We start from the raw sequence: 21,879 nt of genomic DNA, 5'->3' as shown, positions 1-21,879 counted from the left end.
TGGGGTTTCACCATGTTGTCCAGGTTCGCCTGGAACTCCTGAGGTCAAGCCATCCATCTGCCTTGGCCTCCCAAAGTGTTGGGATTACAGGCATGAGCCACCGTGCCTGACCAGCCCCAGTTAATTTTAAAACTTTTCTAGGAACAGGGTCTCGCTTTGTTGCCCTGGTCGCGAACTCCTGGCTTTCAGCAATCCTCCTGCTGCACTCCTGCCACTGTTGTAATTATATGCATGGACTGCTGTGCCCAACCTGAGCTAATTTTTACTTTTGCATAGAGGGGATTTCCAGCCATCCTCCTCCCTTAGCCTCTCAAAGTGCTGGAATTACAGGCATAAACCAGCCTCTACATGGTCTTTTTAATTTCTGCATTCCCCCAACCCCCCGCCCCTCCAGGCAATATGCTCAGAGGGGAAAAGCACTGCCTAAGGGCCACTGCGAGTGCCCCAAATTCCTCAGGTAAGATGGGAATGAACATGTGAGGTGGGTCAGGTCTCCTTCAGGTAACACTAACCAGGGGAGCGGGCTGGGACGTGGGAAGAATGGTGTGGCTGAAGGAGCTGTCTACCTATGACACCTTGAGAGGAAAAAATACATCTACTCATTTTCTCTTTTTTTTTTTTTTTTTTTTTTTTTTGAGACGGAGTCTTGCTCTGCCGCCCAGGCTGGAGTGCAGTGGCCGGGTCTCAGCTCACTGCAAGCTCCGCCTCCTGGGTTTACGCCATTCTCCTGCCTCAGCCTCCCAAGCAGCTGGGACTACAGCGCCCGCCATGTCGCCCGGCTAGTTTTTTTTTGTATTTTTTAGTAGAGACGGGGTTTCACCATGTTAGCCAGGATGGTCTCGATCTCCTGACCTCGTGATCCGCCCGTCTCGGCCTCCCAAAGTGCTGGGATTACAGGCTTGAGCCACCGCGCCCGGCCGACATCTACTCATTTTCTCATGCAGTCTCTCCTTACGGAATAGTACTGAGGACTAGCTTGCAACCTTGGTGACCAACACTTTTGAGCCTGAAATTAACAACGGCTTATATTTTCCTTTTTGAGACAGGGTCTGTCACCCAGGTTGGAGTGCAGTGGCGTGATCACGGCTCAATGCAGCCTTGACTTCCTGGGCTTGGGATTTGCCAACCTCAGCCTCCTAAATAGCTGGGACTACAGGCATGCGCCACCATGCCCAGCTATTAAAAATAAACTTTTTGGTCAGGCACAGTGGCTCACGTGTGTATTCCTAGCACTTTGGGAGGCCGAAGCACACGGACTGCCTGAGCCTAGGAGTTCGAAACCAGCCTGGGTAACATGATGAAGCCCCATTTCTACTAAAACACAAAAAACTTAGTTGGGCATGGCGGTGTGCGCCTGTAGTCCCAGTTACTTGGGAGGCTGAGGCAGAATTGCTTGAATCTGGGAGACGGAAGTTGCAGTGAGCCGAGACTGCAGTGAACCGAGATCATGCCACTGTACTCCAGCCTGGGCAAGAGTGAGCCTCTGTCTCAAAAAAACAAAACAAAAAAATTTCTTTTAAGAGACAGAGTCTTAGGCCGGGCGCGGTGGCTCAAGCCTGTAATCCCAGCACTTTGGGAGGCCGAGACAGGCGGATCACGAGGTCAGGAGATCGAGACCATCCTGGCTAACACGGTGAAACCCCGTCTCTACTAAAAATACAAAAAAAAACTAGCCGGGCGAGGTGGCGGGCGCCTGTAGTCCCAGCTACTCAGGAGGCTGAGGCAGGAGAATGGCGTGAACCCGGGAGGCGGAGCTTGCAGTGAGCTGAGATGCGGCCACTGCACTCCAGCCTGGGAGACAGAGACAGACTCCGTCTCAAAAAAAAAAAAAAAAAAAAAGAGACAGAGTCTTGCTTTGTTCCCCAGGCTGGTCTCAAACTCCAGGGCTCAAGCAATCCTCCTGCTTTGGCCTCCCGAAGTGTTGGGATTACAGGCGTGAACCACTGCACCCGGCCTGTGGCTCACATTTTCTAAGAGCAACGACAGGCCCCGATCTCAGGCCTTTACTGGCAAGGGCTGGAGGAACCCTCACAGATTTCAGAAGGGTGCATTGTTCTTCCCCTTCTGCAGAAGAAACTGAGAATCAGCGAGGCGCAGTCCCGGCCGGGCACGGTGGCTCACACCTGTAATCCCAGCACTTTGGGAGGCCCAGGTGGGCGGATCACGAGGTCAGGAGATCAAGACCACCCTGGCTAACACGGTGAAACCCCGTTTCTACTAAAAATACAAAAAATTAGCCAAGCATGGTGGCAGGCGCCTGTAGTCCCAGCTACTCGGGAGGCTGAGGCAGGAGAATGGCGTGAACCCGGGAGGCGGAGCTTGCAGTGAGCTGAGATCGTGCCACGGCATTCCAGACTGGGCGAGAGAGCGAGACTCTGTCCCAAAAAAAAGAGAGGCGCCTGGCGCGGTGGCTCAAGCCTGTAATCCCAGCACTTTGGGAGGCCGAGACGGATGGATCACGAGGTCAGCAGATCGAGACCATCCTGGCTAACATGGTGAAACCCCGTCTCTACTAAAAATACAAAAAAAAAACTAGCCGGGCGAGGTGGCAGGCACCTGTAGTCCCAGCTACTCCCGCGGCTGAGGCAGGAGAATGGCGTAAACCCGGGAGGCGGAGCTTGCAGTGAGCTGAGATCCGCCACTGCACTCCAGCCCGGGCAATAGAGCAAGACTCTGTCTCAAAAAAAAAAAAAAAAAAAAAAAAAAAAAGAGAGGCCTAGTCCCTTGACCAAGGTCACAAAGCAACAGAGCCACCATCAAGACAGAGGGAACCTTCACCTTCACTCCTCCCAGAGGTGCTCAGCCTCCACCACAGGGCTGGGCTGCTACATACCATTCATTCTCCCTCCTCCTTGCTGAGTCAATGCTGCCCTCCCCACCCAAGACCTAAAAGGTCAGGAAGGTAGGGTGGGGCAAGGGAGGAAGTCCAAGCTGGGGGAAAAAGGAGGCGGAAACCCTACCATGGGGGTGTGGTGTGGTGGAGGGTTGTGGTGGTGGAGGGGGGCCCACCCAGAGCAGAGGCCTGCTCCTGGGCTCCCTCTGGTGGGCAAGGGGCAGAGCAGGAAGCCAGGGAGGAGACAGTAGGGCTGAGTCAGCACATCTTTATTAAACACCTGCAGTTACTGGGAGGAGGCCATGATGCTGGACACACCTGTAGGGAAGGAGAGACCAGAGTGAAGGTGAGAAGGGCAGGAGACAAATCTCCAGCCACCTGCTATAGCACCCACAATTCTTTAGGGGGAGATCACAAACTCCTTCCAGGCCCCGGTTACCATCACAAAAGCAGCTTGGTGCAGTATTTTAAAAACATGGACTCTGGAGCAAGGAGGGCTAGGTTCGAATCCCTGCTCTGCCAATTAACAGCTGGGTCACTTGGACAAGTTACTGAACATCTCTGAGCATCACCTTCCTATCTTTAAGAAGCACCTACCCTATAGGATTGTAGGACCAAACGAGGTGCTGAGAACAAAGTGCCAAGGAAGAGTTGTTTGTAATTACCTACATGATAATAATATTTACTATGTACTATTTGCAGGATACTCAAGTTTTTTTTTTTGAGACAGTCTCATTCTGTTGCCCAGGGTGGAGTGCGGTGGAGCGATCTTGGCTCACTGCAACCTCCACCTTCCGGTTCAAGCGATTCTCCTGCCTCAGTCTCCCAAGTATTTTAAACCTATCCTGTTGGACCCAGGACACAGAGCAATGGAGCCAGGACTGAGACAGAGGGAATCCTTCCGTCTACTCCCCCGGCAGGGCTGGGCTCCTACGTCCCTAAGATTCACACCTTCCTCCTCCTCTTCCTTGTTGACTCAGCACTGCCCTCTCCACCCGTGACCTAAAAGGTCAGGAAGGTGGGGTGGGGTGACAGAAGCCAAAGGGGAGAAAAAAGGAGGCCCTTTCCTCACTACAGAATCTTTTGCTGGAGTTCTCACCGAGAACCCTGACACAGCAGTCACGTGGCATTTAGAGGTGAGATACCATGGGCCGCAAGTGCGCAGATGGCTGCCTGCTCAATGCTGTTCCCCAGTTAAGTACAAAATTAGCTGGTTTGTGTTAAGAAGCCATGTTGTACCAAACACATCTTTAAAACACCTGACTCACACTCAAGGGGGTGGGGGAGACCTGGGATGAAGGGAGCAGCCCGCCCATGCCCTTCTCCCTGGCTCCAGGATACCTGCTCGGTGCCCCGATGAGTGGCAGTCGGGGTAGCCACTGCACTCTTTTTAGTTGAGCAAGCAGTTGAGCCTCTGCTAGTTACATGTGTGTAGACGATGGTCATAATGAATATTTAACGAACGGTGTGACTGGTTCTTTGCTAAGTGTTATACAAGCATTCACACTTATGATTCCATGAGGTAGGTATACTATTTATGTAATTTAGCAACTGAGGACCAAACAATGTAAATGTAAGGACCTACACAGTGTTTATCATAGTTACTGTTGCAGTCGCCCCCATTTTTTTTTTTTTTTTTTGAGATGGAGTCTCGCTCTGTCGCCCAGGCTAGAGTGCATTGGCCGGATCTCGGCTCACTGCAAGCTCCACCTCCCGGGTTTACGCCATTCTCGCGTCTCAGCCTCCTGAGTAATTGGGACTATAGGTGCCCGCCACCTCGCCCGGCTAGTTTTTTGTATTTTTTTAGTAGAGACGAGGTTTCACCGTGTTAGCCAGGATGGTCTCGATCTCCTGACCTTGTGATCCGCCCGTCTCAGCCTCCCAAAGTGCTGGGATTACAGGCTTGAGCCACCGCGCCCGGCCGTCCCCATTTCTTAGATGAGAAAACTGAGGCACAAAGATGTGAAATCACCCAAAGTAGAGAATCAAGAGTCCTACTGTTCACCGGACTCCAAGTTCTGCACATGAGGCCTGGGTACCCCAAGGATAAAAGAGGGCCAACCAGACCGGCCTCAGGGACGAGTAAGGGTGCAGAGACCCCCTGTGAGGCCCCGCTGGGCCCCAGGAAGTCTTGCTGAGTGCTATGGGGCAGGACACAGAGCCTAGAAGTTCCAGGGAAGATCACCCAGCTCCCGCTATTGCTCCCTGGGCAGGAGCCCCGAGACACAAGGTGAATGGAATCTGGCAGGTGCAGACTTCCCAGCCCAGAACATGCGCAGATGTACCCAGGTCCTCTGGGCCCCTGCCTCGGCCTCCCTTGAGAGGCACCCCCTTAGCCCCAAGGCCCGAGGCCGTGGGCCATCACTCACTGTCAAAGTCAATCTTCTCCACAATGTTTTTGGGTTTAATGCTCTCTTCTTGGCTACAGATGAAGATCTGCCCCGACTCATCAGCACTCCAGCCGTATTTGCTCATCCACACCTTTAGCTGGCTGTCTGCAGGTGACAGGGGCAGTGAGAGGCTTCGGTCACCCTGATCCCACAGTTCCAGGGGACTGGGAGGCAACAGAGTCATGGCTCAGGAAGCCAGGGCAGCCCCCCTTGCCCACTGGCATCTCCTGGACAGCAGCAGCTGGCCTGGTCTCCTTGCTGCTGCTCATGCCCTTCCACAGGTCATTCTCTGAACGGCCGCCAGAGGGAGCCTTTGAGCTCTCTCAGCCTCACGTGGGGTTTCTGCCTTAATTTCTTTTATTTTCTATTCCTTCTCTTTTCTCTCCCTGGGCAAATCTTGGTTCCTAACAAGAGCAGCGTATTTATCTACCTTTTCCCACAACCTATATGAAATGGTTGCAAAATTATGACATGACCATTACCACAAACTATATATATATATATATATATATTTTTTTTTTTTTTTTTTTTGAGATGGAGTTTCTCTCTTATTGCCCAGGTTGGAGGGCAATGGCACGATCTCGACTCACTGCAACCTCCGCCTCCCGGGCCCAAACAGTTCTCCTGCCTCAGCCTCCCGAGTAGCTAGGATTACAGGCATGCGCCACCACACCTGGCTAATTTTGTATTTTTAGTAGAGACAGGGTTTCTCCATGTTGGTCAGGCTGGTCTTGAACTCCCGACCTCAGGTGATCTGCCCACCTCAGCCTCCCAAAATGCTGGGATTACAGGTGTGAGCCACTACGCCCGGCCACAATACACTTTTTTGCCCTTAGAAAATATGGCCAGGGACGGGTGCAGTGGCTCACACCAGTAATCCCAGCACTTTGGGAGGCTGAGGTGGGAGGATCACTTGAGCCCAGGAGTTTGAGATCAGCCTGGGCAACAAAGTAAGACTCCCATCTCTTTTTTTTGTTGTTGTTGAGACGGAGTCTCGCTCTGTCGCCCAGGCTGGAGTGCAGTGGCCAGATCTCAGCTCACTGCAAGCTCCGCCTCCCGGGTTTACGCCATTCTCCTGCCTCAGCCTCCCGAGTAGCTGGGACTACAGGCGCCCGCCACCTCGCCCGGCTAGTTTTTTTTTTAGTAGAGACGGGGTTTCACCGTGTTAGCCAGGATGGTCTCGATCTCCTGACCTCGTGATCCGCCCGTCTCGGCCTCCCAAAGTGCTGGGATTACAGGCTTGAGCCACCACGCCCGACCTAGACTCCCATCTCTAAAAGGAGAAGGGGGAAAAAAAAAAACTGCCTGTAAGAATGTATGGCCAGAACAGTGTTCAGTTACCTGAAATAATTTTCTGTGCGACTATTATCATTTTGATACAGGTTCATATAATTCTCTTTATATTCAATTCTAAGGCATGGTCACATCCTTTAATTTCCTTTCACTGTTAAATATGTAAAACATCTACCTGATATAAAGCACCTGGTACAATGCATGACATAAAATGTCCAATAAAAGTTAGCTTCCACTTGGCCAGGCGTGGTGGCTCACGCCTGTAATCCCAGCACTTTGGGAGGCCAAGGCGGGCAGATCACTTGAGTTCATGAGTTCAAGACCAGCCTGGCCAACATGGTGAAACTCCGTCTCTGCTTAAAAAAAAAAAAAAAAAAAATTAGCTGGGCGAGGTGGCGGGCGCCTGTAGTCCCAGCTATTTGGAAGGCTGAGGCAGAAGAATTGTTTGAAACTGGGAGGAGGAGGTTGCAGTGAGCCGAGATTATGCCACTGCACTCCAGCCTGGGTGACAGAGCCAGACTCCATTTCAAAAAAAAAAAAAAGTTAGCTTTTACTTGGCTGGATGCAGTGGCTCACGTCTGTAATCCCAGCACTTTGGCAGGCCAAAGTGGGTGGATCACTTTAGGTCAGGAGTTCAAGACCAGCCTGGCCAACATGGTGAAACTCCATCTATACTAAAAGTGCCCAGACTGGAGTGCAGTGGTATGATCTTGGCTCACTGCAACCTCTGCTCCCGGGTTCAAGCGATTCTCCTGCCTCAGCCTCCTGAAGAGCTGGGATTACAGGCACATGCCAACACACCCAACTAATTTTTGTATTTTTAGTAGAGACGGGGTTTTACCATGTCGGCCAGGCTGGTCTTGATCTCCTGACCTCACGTGATCTACCTGCCTCACTGGCGTAAGCCATCACACGTGGCCTTTCTTAATTTCTTTTCTTTTTCTTTTTTTTTTTTTTTCTGAGACGGAGTCTCGCTCTGTCGCCCAGGCTGGAGTACAGTGGCCGCATCTCAGCTCACTGCAAGCTCCGCCTCCCGGGTTCGCGCCATTCTCCTGCCTCAGCCTCCCGAGTAGCTGGGACTACAGGCGCCCGCCACCTCGCCCGGCTAATTTTTTGTATTTTTAGTAGAGACGGGGTTTCACCATGTTAGCCAGGATGGTCTCGATCTCCTGACCTTGTGATCCGCCCGTCTCGGCCTCCCAAAGTGCTGGGATTACAGGCTTGAGCCACCGCGCCCGGCCCCTTTTTTTCTTTTTTCTTTTTTTTTTTTTAAGACGGAGTTTCAGTCTTATCAACCAGGCTGGAGTGCAATAGTGCGATCTCAGCTCACTGCAACCTCTGCCTCCTGGGTTGAAGCAATTCAACCCTGCCTCAGCCTCCCAAGTAGCTGGGATTACAGGTGCATGCCACCACACCCAGCAAATTTTTTATTTTTAGTAGAGAGGGGGTTTTACTATGTTGGGCAGGCTGGTCTCGAACTCCTGACCACAGATGATCCACCCACCTCAGCCTCCCAAAGTGCTGGATTACAGGCGTGAGCCATTGCACCTGGCCTTCCTTAGTGTTTTGACTTCCTTTTCTACGTTTCTTTTCACAAAAGTAAGCAAATATGTTATTTTTCCTTTTTTTGTTTTTGGAGGGATCTTTAAAAAATATCCATCTGATCAGAGCCTTCCCCTACTCAGAGCCCTCCGGTGGCTCCTTCTCACTCAGGGGAAAGGACAAGGTCCTCCTGAGGCCCCATATGACCTGGAGATGCCCCTCCAACTCCACCTCTCTACTCTCGCCCATGCTCACTCTGCTCTGGCCATATACACTCTGGCTACCCCGCCCATGAATGTTACAAGTCAGGGCCCTGCTCCACAATCCTCCTCTGCTCTACCTCAGGCCACGGGCCTCACTCCACGGAGGGAAGGGCTCAGATGCCGCTGGTCTGTGAGCTGTCTTGCTTTCCTTCACGACGTGAATTGCCACTGGACACCTACACGTTGCCATGTGCTTTGCTGCCTCCATGAGAATGAATTGGAGCCATCCCACTGTTTACTGCTGCATGCCCAGTTTAGCACACTGCCTGATACACGGTAGGCACTCAATTAATGCAGAAGAAATGAGCAAATGGCATAGGATCTCCCTCAAGGTAGGGACTGTCTTATACCAGGTTCTTATTTCCTCCCTGGGTTGGGCCTTCCATGCTGACCTGATGAGACCTGCACAGGCCTGTTGGAGGAGCTGACTGAGGTCCACTGCCCTGGCCACCCCCAACCTCCCAGATGTGCACCAGGACCCAGAAGGCATTACCCGACAGATCCCCGAGCATCTCGGCCAGCAGCCAGCGGTCGATGTGCTGGTACGTGATACCCACAACATGGCAGATAACTGTGGAGGTCAGAGACAAAACTGGTGAGGAGCTGTTCCCCGGGACCTGGCTGCCACTCCCTACCCCTTCCCCTTGGGGAGTCCAGCCTCAGAGAGGGACTTACACTTTCGGACAGAGTCTTCAAAGCCAGTTATACCTTCCAAGAGGTCCATGTTTTCATCCAGGGCTTGCTGTGATGGGAATTGATGTTCACAATGTTTATTCTTTTAAATTATTTGCCTTTATTTTTATCTATTTATAGGGTTGGGGTCTCACTACGTTGCCCATGCTGGTCTTGAATTTCTGGGCTCAAGGTGATCTTCCTGCCTCAGCCTCCCAAAGTGCTGGGATTTTGTTGCTGCAGTTGTTACAGAGACGAGGTCTCACTATATTGGCCAGGCTGATCTCAAACTCCTGGGCTCAAGTGATCTGCCCACGTTGGTCTCCCAAAGCGTTGGGATTACAGGCGTGAGCTACCACTCCCAGCCTACACTGGTAATCTTATGTATCAACAATGTTCATATCAGTAATTTTAACAAGAATACTACCAGGCCATGTGTGGTGGCTCATGCCTATAATCCCAGCACTCTGGGAAGCTGAGGTGGGTGGATCACTTGAGGTCAGGAGTTCAAGAACAGCCTGGCCAACATGGTAAAACCCCGTCTCTACTAAAAATATAGAAATTAGCCAGATGCAGTGGCTTATGCCTATAATCCCAGCACTTTGGGAGGCTGAGGTGGGCGGATCACCTGAGGTCAGGAGTTTGAGACCAGCCTGACCAACATGGAGAAACCCCGACTGTACTAAAATTACAAAATTAGCAGGGCGTGGTGGCACATTCCTGTAATCCCAACTACTCGGGAGGCTGAGGCAGGAGAATCTGCTTGAACCCAGGAGGTGGAGCTTGTGGTGAGCTGAGATCACACCACTGCATTCCAGCCTGGGCGACAGAGGGAGACTCCCTCTCAAAAACAAACAAACAAACAAATAAACAAAAAAACAGAAATTAGGCTGGGCGCGGTGGCTCACACTTGTAATCACAGCACTTTGGGAGGCTGAGATAGGCCATCATGAGGTCAGGAGATTGAGACCATCCCAGCTAACATGGTGAAACCCCGTCTCTACTAAAAATACAAAAAATCAGCCAGGTGTGGTGGCATGTGCCTGCAGGCCCAGCTACTCGGGAGGCTGAGGCAGGAGAATCACCTAACAGGCAGAGGTTGCAGTGAGCTGAGACTGTGCCACTGAACTCCAGCCTGGGCGACAGAGCGAGACTCCGTCTAAAAAAAAAAAAAAAAAAAATATATATATATATATATAAATAAGCCGGGTGTAGTGGTGGGTGCCTATAATCTGTAAACCCAGCCACTGGGGAGGATGAGACAGGAGAATCACTTGAACCTGGGAGGTGGAGGTTGCAGTGAACCAAGATCATATCACTGCACTCTAGCCTGGGTGACACAGCCATACTCCATCTCAGGAAAAAAAAAAAAAAAAAAATAGCAGCTACCATTTGAGCACTGATCCCACATGCTAGCCAGTCATCTGAGTGCAGCCCTGTGATGTAAGTTACATCCATTTTAGAGATGAGGAGACCAGGGCAGCTAAGTGATTTACCCAAAATCCTGGAGGTGAGGCTTGAACCTGGCAGGCAGAAACCAGAGCCCTGAGAAAGGGGACAGACACATATTGGCTAAGTGCATGCAGCCACCTACCTCCCCTTGCTTCTCTCCCACTCAGAGAAAAGGCCAATTTTCCCACCATAGCCCATGAGGCCACACAGAATCTGCCTGTCACCTCTGTGCCCTCACCTCTGCCCACTCGCTCCTCACTCACCCTGCTCCAGCCACAGGGGCTTCCCTGATGCTCCCCAAACCCACCAGGCACCTGCCCACCTCAGGGCCTGTGTGCGGAATTCTCCTCCTCCATGGCTACCACCCTCACCTCCTTCAGGTTTCTGCTCAAAGGTCAGCTCTATGGCACAGGTTCCCTCCAACAGAAGGGAGGGAATCCCCCACATGGATGCCAGGAAGGTGCAGCCAGTGAGGTGGGCAGAAATCCAGATTTGTGGCCGGGTGTGATGGCTCAACCTATAATCCCAGCACTTTGGGAGGCTGAGGCAGGAGGATCACTTGAGGCCAGAAGTTCAAGACAGCCTGGTCAACATGGCGAAACCCTACTTCTACTAAAAATACAAAAATTAGCCAGGCGTGGTGGCGCGGGCCTATAGTCCCAGCCACTCAGGGGGCTGAAGTGGGAGGATCACTTGATCACTGGAGCCTGGAGGTCGAAGCTGCAGTAAGCTGTGTTTGCATCACTGCACCGCGGCCTGGGCGACAGAGTGACACCGTGTCTCGAAAAACAAAACAAAACAAACAAAAAAAACCTGTCTGTTACATGGAATAGGTCTAAGATCTCCAACACATCTCATTTGGTAGTTTGCTAGTGGGAACAGTCGTTTGTAGAACTAGTAAACTCTATTATTTCAAGCATTTGATCATTTTCTTTGTGGCATTAACTGAAGCTAATCAATAATTTCTTACTTGAATAAAAAATAAAATGTTTAAGAATTAAAAAAAAAGGCCAGCCGCGGTGGCTCAAGCCTGTAATCCCAGCACTTTGGGAGGCTGAGGCGGGCGGATCACAAGGTCAGGAGATCGAGACCATCCTGGCTAACACAGTGAAACCCCATCTCTACTAAAAAATACAAAAATCTAGCCGGGCGAGGTGGCGGGCGCCTGTAGTCCCAGCTACTCGGGAGGCTGAGGCAGGAGAATGGTGTAAACCCGGGAGGCGGAGCTTGCAGTGAACTGAGATCCGGCCACTGCACTCCAGCCTGGGTGACAGAGCGAGACTCCGCCTCAAAAAAAAAAAAAAGAATTAAAAAAAAAAAGTATGCAGTCAGCCGCACATAAAATGTCAGGGTCTGGGATAAGAACAGGTACAATTTCTGCAGTGGCTGCTTCTATTTTCTCCTGAGACAAGAAGCCAGATCATAAGTTGAGGTGAGAAGAAAGGGAGACAGACAAAGCATGAGCAAACGTCCAGGAGGTGGGGAAGGAAGCAAGACCACCGCTGCAGCTGGGGACAGGGGAGGCACATGCGTTTTTGTTTGTTTTTGAGATGGAGTTTCGCTCTTGTTGCTCAGACTGGAGGACAATGGCATGATCTCGGCTTACCACAACCTCCGCCTCCCGGGTTCAAGCAATTCTCCTGCCTCAGCCTTCCGAGTAGCTGGGATTACAGGTATGCACCACCACACCCGGCCAACTTTGTATTCTTAGTAGAGATGGGGTTTCTCCATGTTGGTCAGGCTGGTCTCGAGCTCCTGACCTCAGGCAATTCATCCACCCTGGCCTCCCAAAGTGCTGGGATTACAGGCGTGAGCCACCACGCCCGGCCAGCACATGCAATTTAAGAGAAGGAAGGGAAACAGAGAAGAATGCAAAGAGAGGGTTGGAGCTAATGGTCAGGCCCAAGAATGTGGGGATGGAGATCCTGTGGGGGTGAGGTGAGAAGCTGGGAGGAAGTGGCGGGAATGGAGATGCTGGAAACTCACAGGGGGAGGAGGGGAGCCATTACTGGTGAGGGCAGTGGCTCCCAACATTGGCCAGATGTCCAAATCACCCAGGGTAACTTTTTAAAATCCCACGGCCTAGGCTACACTGAACCAATTACATCAGACTCTGTGAGGGCAGGACCCATGTATCAGTATCAATTTTTAAAAATGCCTCAGAGGGCCGGGCACGGTGGCTCACACCTGTAGTCCCAGCACTTTGGGAGGCCGAGGCAGGCAGATCACTTCAGGTCAGGAGTTTGAGACCAGCCTGGCCAACATGGTGAAACCCCATCTCTACTTAGCCAGGCGTGGTGGCACATGCCAGTAGTCTCAGCTACCTGGGAGGCTGAGACAGGAAAATCGCTTGAACCCAGGAGGCGGAGGTTGCAGTGAGTTGAGATTGCGCCACTGCATTCCAACCTGCTCACACAGTGAGACACTGTCTCAAACAAAACAAAACAGGCCGGGCGCGGTGGCTCAAGCCTGTAATCCCAGCACTTTGGGAGGCAGAGACGGGCGGATCACGAGGTCAGGAGATCGAGACCATCCTGGCTAACACGGTGAAACCCCATCTCTACTAAAAATACAAAAACTAGCCGGGCGAAGTGGCGGGCGCCTGTAGTCCCAGCTACTCGGGAGGCTGAGGCAGGAGAATGGTGTAAACCCGGGAGGCGGAGCTTGCAGTGAGCTGAGATCCGGCCACTGCACTCCAGTCCGGGCGACAGAGCGAGACTCCGCCTCAAAAAAAAAAAAAAAAAAAAAAAACAACAAAACAAAACAAAACAAAACAAAACAATTGCCTCAGAGGTCCAATGTGCAGAGAACTGGCCCAGGGTATGACTGGAAGAGAAGGTCTGAGGTCAAATGCAGTACAAGATAGCTGGCCAAGACAGCAAGGGACCCAGAGGTCTGGGTGGTCAAAGGATCCTCTGTGTTACTGTCTAAGCATCTAAGAATTAGGGCAAGAGTGGTAGAGAACGCCAGTGAAAAGGAGCTGAATTCTGTTTGTTTTTTTTTTTTTGAGATGGAGTCTTGCCCAGGCTGGAGTGCAATGGCATGATCTCAGCTCACTGCAACCTCTGCCTCCTGGGTTCAAGTGATTATCTTGCCTCAGCCTCCTGAGGAGCTAGGATTACAGGCATGCGCCACCTCACCAGGCTAATTTTGTATTTTTAGTTGAGACAGTGTTTCTCCATGTTGGTTAGGCTGGTCTCGAACTCCCAACCTCAAGGGATCCACCTTCCTCAGCTTCTCAAAGTGCTGGGATTACAGGCATGAGCGACCGCGCCGGGCCAGGAGCCGAATTCTTCAAGAAACAAAGAGCAGTCACCAGAGGGACTGATACCGGGCAGGAAGGGATGATACATGCACTTGAAGACTGGGGGTTTCTGGCCTGGCGCGGTGGTTCACGCCTGTAATCTCAGCACTTTGGGAGGCTGAGGCAGGCAGATCACCTGAGGCCGGGAGTTCAAGACCAGCCTGGACAACATGGCAAAACCCCGTCTCTACTAAAAATACAAAAATTAGCCAGTGTGATGGTGTGCGCCTGTAACCGCAGCCACTTGGGAGGCTGAGGCAAGAGAATCGGTTGAACTCGGGGTGGGGGCAGCGGTTGCAGTGAGCCGAGATTGCTGCACTGCACTCCAGCCTGGGCAACAGAGTGAGACTCTGTCTCAAAAAAAATAAAATAAAATAAAAAATACATATAAAAATTAGTGGGGCATGATGGCGCGTGCCTGTAGTGCCAGCTACTCGGAAGGCAGGAGAATCACTTGAACCCGGGAGGCAGAGGTTGCAGTGAGCCAAGATCGTGCCACTGTACTCCAGCCTAGGCAACAGCATGAGACTCCATCTCAAAAAAACCAACCAACCAAACAAACAAAAAAACAACAAAAAAGACTGAGGGTATCAGAAGAGATAGGAGCCAGGAGGTGAACTAGCACTCAGGAGGCTGCAGAAGTGGGGGGCCAGGTTCCAGTTAGAGCAAGAAGGGCAGAGTGTGTCAGATAGGCAGAAGAAACGGAGAATTTCTCTTTCTTGAGACACAGTCTTGCTCTGTTGCCCAGGCTGGAGTACAGTGGTATGATCACGGCTCACTCGCAGGCTCAAGCGATCCTCCCACCTTAGCCTCCTGGGTAGCTGGGAGTACAAGCACGTGCCACCACACCCAATTAATTTTCAATTTTGAAGAGATGAGGTCTCACTATGTTGCTCAGGCTGGTCTGGAACTCCTGGCCTCAAGCAATCCTCCTACCTCGGCCTCCACAAAATACTGGAATCACAGGGGTGAGTCACTACACCCAGCCATTGGAGGACTTCTTCTGATTAACGGTATGTAGTAGAGGGCCCAGTGGAAAGACGGGAGAGAGGGGAAAGGGTCGGCCTCAGCCTGTGGGCACAGGGAGGACCTGTGAGTACCTGCCCCATGAGAGGATGATGATTCCTCAAAAACACACATGCGGAGCACTGGGCCCACCGCCAAAGCAGGAAGCCAGGCTCTGTGCACTATTGTTACTTTTAGCATTCAGCTACACATGGCGCTGCCATCTCCCCTGTCCCTGGACCCCAGGGAAGTTACCCAGAAGGCCTGGAAGTGGCAGGTCTCCAGCAGGTCCCCAAGGTACAAAATCTGTCGGATTGGCCTTTCTTCTTGCTGGTAGGAGGAAGCGTTAAGGAAAACTGGCTTTGGAGCTAAGGTTGGGCCACAGGTCACCCCTCCCCACCTACCTTCTTCTGGCTGCTTTCTTCCAAAGGTTCAGCTCAGAAAAAGAGCTGGAAAAGGAAGCCAACTTATTTCTCCCGCAGGTGTATGCAGGAGAAAGGATGTTGGCTGCAGGACTGTTTATAATGGCAAAATAAAAGAAATGACGTGCCAGTCCTGGTGGCTCACACCTGTAATCCTGGCACTTTGGGAGGCCAAGGCAGGTGGATCACCTGAGGTCAGGAGTTCAAGACCAGCCTGGCCAACATGGTGAAACCCCATCTCTACTAAACATACAAAAAACCAGCCGGGTGTGGTGGCACGTGCCTGTAGTCCCAGCCTCTCGGGGGGCTGAGGCAGGAGAATCACTTGAACCTGGGAGGAAGAGGCTGCAGTGAGCCGAGATCACGACATTGTACTCCAGCCTGGGTGACAGAGCGGGACTCTGTCTCAAAAAAAAAAAAAAAAAGAAAGAAAGAAAGAAAATATTAACAACAAAAAAATCTATTACTACTAATAAAATAAAACCTATAGGCTGGGCATGGTGGCTTACACCTGTAATCCCAGCACTTTGGGAGGCTGAGGCGGGCAGATCGCCTGAGGTCAGGAGTTCGAGAGCAGCCTGGCCAACATAGCAAAACTCATCTCTACTAAAAATACAAAAGTTATCCGGGCATGGTGGCATGCACCTGTCGTCCCAGCTGCTCAGAAGGCTGAGGCAGGAGAATAGCTTGAACCTGGGAGGTGGAGGTTGCAGTAAGCCAAGATCATGCCACTGCCCTCCAGCCTGGGTGACAGAGCAAGGTTCCGTCTCAAAAAACAAACAAACAAACCAACCAAAAAAACCACCTAAAATCATTCCTATGTCAAGCTTCCTCTACTATTTCTGAAAGATAGCACTGAGCTTTGCTTGCTTTAGCCCATGAGTGTCCTCTCTGCCTGGATCACCTTTGCCTACCCCTTCACCTACCTCCTTATGTTTTAGATGTTCCCTCCTCCAGGAGGCCCTGGTTTAAACATTTTCTAGTTAAAAATACAGAAGAGTGAACAGTGGCAAAATAGGTCTTCCTTCCCTTGTCTCACAGCCATCCTTCCTAGGAGGTTAACAGTCATGTGCAATTCTTGGCTACTTTTCCACCTCTCCAGACATTGTTCTATAGAAATGTAAATACAGATGGCTGTGTTCATGTCCACATATTCCCCCACCCAAATGGTCAGGTGCCAGCTCTAGCTTTGCTTTTCTTTTTCTTTTTTTTGAGACAGAATCTCGCTGTGTCACCCAGGGTGGAGTGCAGCAGCACGATCTTGGCTCACTGCAACCTCCACCTCCCGGGTTCAAGTGATCCTCCTGCCTCAGTCTCCCAAGTAGCTGGGACTATAGGTGTGTGCCACCGTGCCCGGCTAATTTTTTGTATTTTTAGTAGAAATGGGGTTTCGCCATGTTGGCCAGGCTGGTCTCGAACTCCTGACCTCAGGTGATCCACCCACCGTAACCTCTCAAAGTGCTGGGATTAGAGGTGTGAGTCACTGTGTCTGGCTGCTGTGGCTCTTCTAACCCAACCCTGACCACTCCAGTCTATCACTGTCTGCCTCCTCACTGGACTGTGACAACTTCGTGAAGACAGGGCCCAGGCCTGTCTCAGTCACACAGTGTCCCAGCACGGTCCGGCACCCTGCCATGCTGGGCCAGAGCAGGCACCTGGTGTTTGTGGATGCACCCACAGACCATCTCCCCAGGAATTCATGCACCTTGACTCTGGCCCCTTCCCACACAGGCCCTGGCCCCAGTGCTGGAAGGATACATGTGCCTGGTCGATCATGCACTTGCATAGGGTGAAGTCTGTGTGCGGCAAGTTGGTGAGGGCCTTCAGCAGGATCTGGGCGGTGACCGTGGTCTGAAAGAAGGCTGGGTTGAACTGGTACCTAAGAAAGAGAACAAGAGACGTGGCCACAGTGGCATCTCCAAGTCCCCAACCCTCTTCAGGTGCCAGGCAGGCTGTCCACTGCTTTATTCTAAAGTTTGGGAATTGGATATGTCTGGGTTCCAATCCCAATCCCAATGCTTCCTGGCTGTATAACCTTCACCTCCGTGAGCCTACTTTCCTCCTCTGTGAACAGAGACAGTTAATGCTCACAACCACCCAGTGGGGCAGACACTGCTAAGTGATTCACAAACAAATGAGAACAGCAGCAGCGGTCTGGAGTAGTGGCTAAGGAACCAGCGCCAGACTGCCTTGTTAAACTTCCCGCTGAGTGACCTTGGACTGCTTATTTATGACATGAGGAGCAGACAAGAGAGAGATTAAGAGGCATTGAAAGGCTGAAGAGCAGAAAAAGGAAACTGAGGGGCTGTCAGTTTCCTCCCTTGCAAAAGAGGACAACAGAAGGCGGGGGGGTGGGGGTGGGTGGGTGGCTCAAGCCTGTAATCCCAGCACTTTGGGAGGCCGAGATGAGCGGATCACCTGAGGTCAGGAGTTCAAGACTAGCCTGGCCAACATGGCAAAGCCCCATCTCTACTAAAAATACAAAAATTAGCTGGGCATGGTGGCGCATACCTCTAGTCACAGCTACTTAGGATGCTGAGGCAGGAGGATTGCATGAAACTGGGAGACAAAGGATGCAGTGAGCTGAGATCATGAGATCACATCAAGGCACTCCAGCCTGGGCAACAAGGTAAGACTCTGTCTCAAAAAAAGAAAGAAAAAAAAAAAGAAAAGAAAAAAGAAAAAACGAAAGCAAGCAAGAAAGCACCCAAGTAAAATTAACTGGGCATGGTGGTGCCTGTAGTACCAGCTATTCAGGAGGCTGAGGCGGGAGGATCGCTTGAGTCCAGAAGGCTGAGGCTGCAGTGAGCCATGACTGTGCCACTATACTACAGCCTGGGCAACAGAAGATCCTGTCTCAAAAAAAAAAAAAAAAAAAAAAAGTGCAGGTAAGAACCCACACGTCCATCAAGAGCCAGAAGAGATCGTTAGGACAGTCACACAAGTGACACACTGAAGAGGTATACATCCATGAAAACAAACTGGAGCCACATCAAACAAACAAACAAATACACAAAACTGGATGGATCTCACAAACCCAGTGTTGAGTAGCAAATGGCAGATGCAGAAGAGTTTGTGCTGTATCTACTCCATCTATATCAAGTTCAAAGCAGGGAAACCTGAGCTGAGCTGATTCAGATGGATGCACGTATGGTAAACCATCACATAAAGCCAGGCCATGGGAGCATGGGGGAGCAGGGGAGTTGGCTGGCACAGAGCATAGGGGGCAAAGGGCCTGTGGCGCTAGCAACACTTTTGCAACATAAATGGCGATTATGTAGGCTTTCATTTATAATGATTTGTTAAACTACATGTTTGCTTAATGTATTTGCCTGTACATGTGTTCTGTAATTAATCTTTATTTTTGAGACAGGGTCTCACTCTGTTGCCCAGGCTGGAGTGCAGTGGCATGATCTTGGCTCATTGCAACCTCTGCCTCCCAGGTTCAAGCAATTCTCCTGCTTCAGCCTCCCAAGTAGCTGGGACTACAGCTGTGTGCCACTGTGCCTAGCTAATTTTTTGTAGAGACAGGGCTGTGCCATGTCACCCAGATTGGTAATTATTTATTTATTTATTTATTTATTTTGAGAAAACGAAGGGTCTCACTCTGTCCCCCAGGCTGGAGTGCAGTGGCACGATCATGGTTCACTGCACCCTCAATCCCCCAGACTTAAGCAATCCTCCCACCTCAGCCTCTCAAGTAGCTGGAACTATAGCCACACACCACTACATTAACTAAAACAATGTTTTTTTTTGAGACGGAGTCTCACTGTGTAGCCCAGGCTGGAATGCAGGGGTGTGATCTAGGCTCACTGCAACCCTTCTGGGTTCATGCCATTCTCCTGCCTCAGCATCCCAAGTAGCTGGGACTACAGGCGCCCTGCCACCACGCGCCCGGCTAATCTTTTGTATTTTTTTTTTCGTAGAGATGGGGTTTTACCGTGTTAGCCAGGATGGTCTTGATCTCCTGGCCTCGTGATTCATCCACCTCGGCCTCCCAAAGTACAGGCGTGAGCCACCACACCCGGCCAATTTTTAAATTTTTTTATAGAGTTGGGTCTTGCTATGTTGCCATGGCTGGTCTTGAACTCTTTGGTTCAAGTGAGTATTTCGCCTCAGCCTCCCAAAGTGCTGGGATTACTGGCATGAGCCCCTGCAGCCACCCTAATTGACTTTTTATTATTAATTTATTTTTGAGATGGAGTTTCGCTCTTGTTGCCCATGCTGGAGTGCAATGGTGCGACCTTGGCTCACTGCAATCTCCGCCTCCCGGGTTCAAGCGATTCTCCTGCCTCAGCCTCCCGAGTAGCTGGGATTACAGGCATGTGCCACCATGGCTGGCTAATTTTGTATTTTTTAGCAGAGATGGGGTTTCTCTATGTTGGCCAGGTTGGTCTCAAACTCCCTACCTCAGGTGATCCACTCACCTCATCTTCCCAAAGTGCTGGGATTACAGGTGTGAGTCACTGCGCTCAGCAATTGATTTTTCAAAAACCATCCCTCCTCCTGTCCCAACTTCCTTGGCTTCCTAGTCTTGCACACCAAGAGATGTTGCATCATGCAGGATACCACCAGCCACCCCCTTGCCCTGTACTGGGAGTGGCACCCTGCTAGCTGCTGAAATGGGAGTGCAGACAGACAGCCAGACACTTACAGCTTCAGGACAGCCAGGTTGGCTTCCAGATCATAGGCATTTTCCTTGGCCTGCGTCTCCACATAGCGCTCCAGGGTGGCCAGGTTCTCAGGATTGTACCTAAAGGAGAATCAAGATAGGTGAGCAGACAGGAGACAGAAGCTGAGGCCAGTCACTTTACAGTCACAGGGGCAACTGTAACCTGCTCCTCCCACCCTTCCCCTCTAAAGTGGCACTGGCCACTTGCTCTTTCCAGGTAGTGAATTATGTCCAGTATAATCTCTAATAAAACTTATTCATATCCCAGACCTCTCACCTAAGCTCTATACTTCACTGGAGCCCTGGGTCTTGCCTAGGATACCTCCCCAACTTCTGAGCCAGTCAGTCACTGCAGCTTGTGCATCTGGCCTCCTGAACATCTCTGCTACTCACCCCTTTCTCCTCTGCTCAGGCCTCCACCCTGATCCAGCCCCATCCTCTCCTGCCTACCTCGATGCCTACTTCCCCCATGTCCGTCTGAACACTCTAGCCTTTGCTTCCCCCATTTCGGTTCTAACCTCTCCCGGATATCACTGTCTGATGTCAGGTTTGTCTCCCTCATGGAATGGGAACTCAGACCGGGAAGGCATGATCTGCCGCTGTCTGATTCGCCTGTGGTTCCCAGCATTGCCTAGCACTGACAGTTTATTTCAGTAAACGTGTGAATGAATGACGTAAGGAGCAGAGAAGGGAGAGATTAAGAGGCACTCAAAGGAGGCGGGCCAGAGAAGGAAACCTTAAGGCAATTCACGAAGAGACTGAGTGGTACCAAGATTCTTTCGCTTCTAGGCCTTTGCAGGGCTGTTTGTTTCTTTCTTTCTTTTAGAGAAGGGGTATGGATGTTGCTCAGGCTGGTCTCTAACTCCTGGGCTCAGGCGACCCGCCTGCCTCGGCCTCCCAAAGTGCTGAGATCAGAGGCGTGAGTCACCGCCCCCAGCTCAGTGGCGTTTCTTTAAGCATCTCCTCCTCCAGGAGGATAGAGAAACCCCACTCCGCGGCAAGCCCAGGACCCTGACCACCCCTTGCTGCCTCCTGAAAACCTTCCCCTCCGCCCCGCATGGCCAGAGCGCTCCCTCCGACCGGGCTCAGACCTGTCGATACCCTTGAGCAACTTGCCCACGTTAGCTCTCATCTGTTCAAACATCGCCATGACTTCTGCCGCTTTCCACAACCAGGGGTGGAGACTAACACCGGCCCGGCACGGCGTCCGCGAGAACGGTAAAAGGAAGAGGTGGTGGAAACGGAAACGACGTCGTGGTTGTCGCTCCAGCTCCTTGGGGGCGGTGAAGGGAAAGGCTCTGGCAGCAGGCGTCACGCTTTCCGGCTGCCACGTGACTTCTTCCTCGCAGGGGCAATTAGCGCGTGCGCATTCGCTCCACTCAAGCTGGACGGACAGCGTGAGAAAAAGCTTACTGTATCCCAGTACGCAGGCGCCTCTCGTGGCGAGGGGCGGGGCTAAGCTTTTCCCGGGCCTCACAGACCCCGTTCCAGTGCCGGGGGCGCGGGAGCGTGCGCGCGCGAACTCATCGGGAAGCAGCCGAAGCTCTGGCGGCGTGCGCGCGCGTTGTATTGCGCGCGGCCATAAGGCCCCGGACCTCTGCGGGAATGCACGCAGCAGCCCTCCGTTTAGGCATTGGCCAAGTCCGGAGGGAGATGTTCTCTGAGGTCCCTCTCGCCTCAGGCCTGGGCGCATGGTGCAGGATCCTGAGCGCCCAGGATCCAGTTTCAAGTCTCGGCCCTTGGTCCCCAGCTCCAGGAGGAGGGTCCTACAAAGCTATTGTGCTCTGCCGGGCAGGAGGGGCTGGGGTGAGGGCTCCTGGACTTCGCTGGATCGCGCCCCGTCTCCATTAGGTTCCGGTCTTGGAGCTGAGGGCGAGGGTCCCGTCTGTACTGCCATCAATTATATATTATGTATAGGTTTTGTACACTGCAAGCGTACAAAATGCAGTTATGTGCCATGTATGTGGAGGTATATGCGCTGGGTACCTCCACGTGTGTACTGTGCACACAGGTATCCAGGCAGATGCACGT

The 21,879-nt window shown here is 51.7% G+C and overlaps 1 protein-coding gene across 1 annotated transcript; it reads right to left on the bottom strand.

Moving 5' to 3' along the window:
* Positions 1 to 3,085: 3,085 nt before the first annotated feature.
* Positions 3,086 to 21,190, bottom strand: EIF3K (eukaryotic translation initiation factor 3 subunit K). The gene is made up of 8 exons (XM_033226093.1): positions 20,940 to 21,190; positions 19,831 to 19,929; positions 16,935 to 17,055; positions 15,010 to 15,084; positions 8,997 to 9,063; positions 8,815 to 8,892; positions 5,203 to 5,328; positions 3,086 to 3,151 (listed from the first exon to the last, which is right to left on the bottom strand). Exons 1-8 carry the CDS (start codon positions 20,996 to 20,998, stop codon positions 3,120 to 3,122), a joined length of 657 nt encoding a protein of 218 aa, XP_033081984.1. The 5' UTR covers positions 20,999 to 21,190; the 3' UTR covers positions 3,086 to 3,119.
* Positions 21,191 to 21,879: the final 689 nt, after the last annotated feature.

This window comes from Trachypithecus francoisi, unplaced genomic scaffold (assembly GCF_009764315.1).
Source record: "Trachypithecus francoisi isolate TF-2019V2 unplaced genomic scaffold, Tfra_2.0 Lachesis_group12, whole genome shotgun sequence".
Lineage (NCBI taxonomy): Eukaryota > Metazoa > Chordata > Mammalia > Primates > Cercopithecidae > Trachypithecus > Trachypithecus francoisi.
This window is presented reverse-complemented; position numbering and strand designations above follow the sequence as displayed.

Bases quoted from the DNA above. Each gene is read 5' to 3' on its own strand.
- EIF3K (XM_033226093.1), bottom strand. From the start codon at position 20,998: ATGGCGATGTTTGAACAGATGAGAGCTAACGTGGGCAAGTTGCTCAAG. The intron at 15,085-16,934 runs GTATCCTTCCAG...TCCTCCTACCAG, and splicing joins GCATGATCGACCAGGCACAT to CAAGAAGAAAGGCCAATCCG. The intron at 5,329-8,814 runs GTAATGCCTTCT...TGTCACCTGCAG, and splicing joins GATGCTCGGGGATCTGTCGG to ACAGCCAGCTAAAGGTGTGG.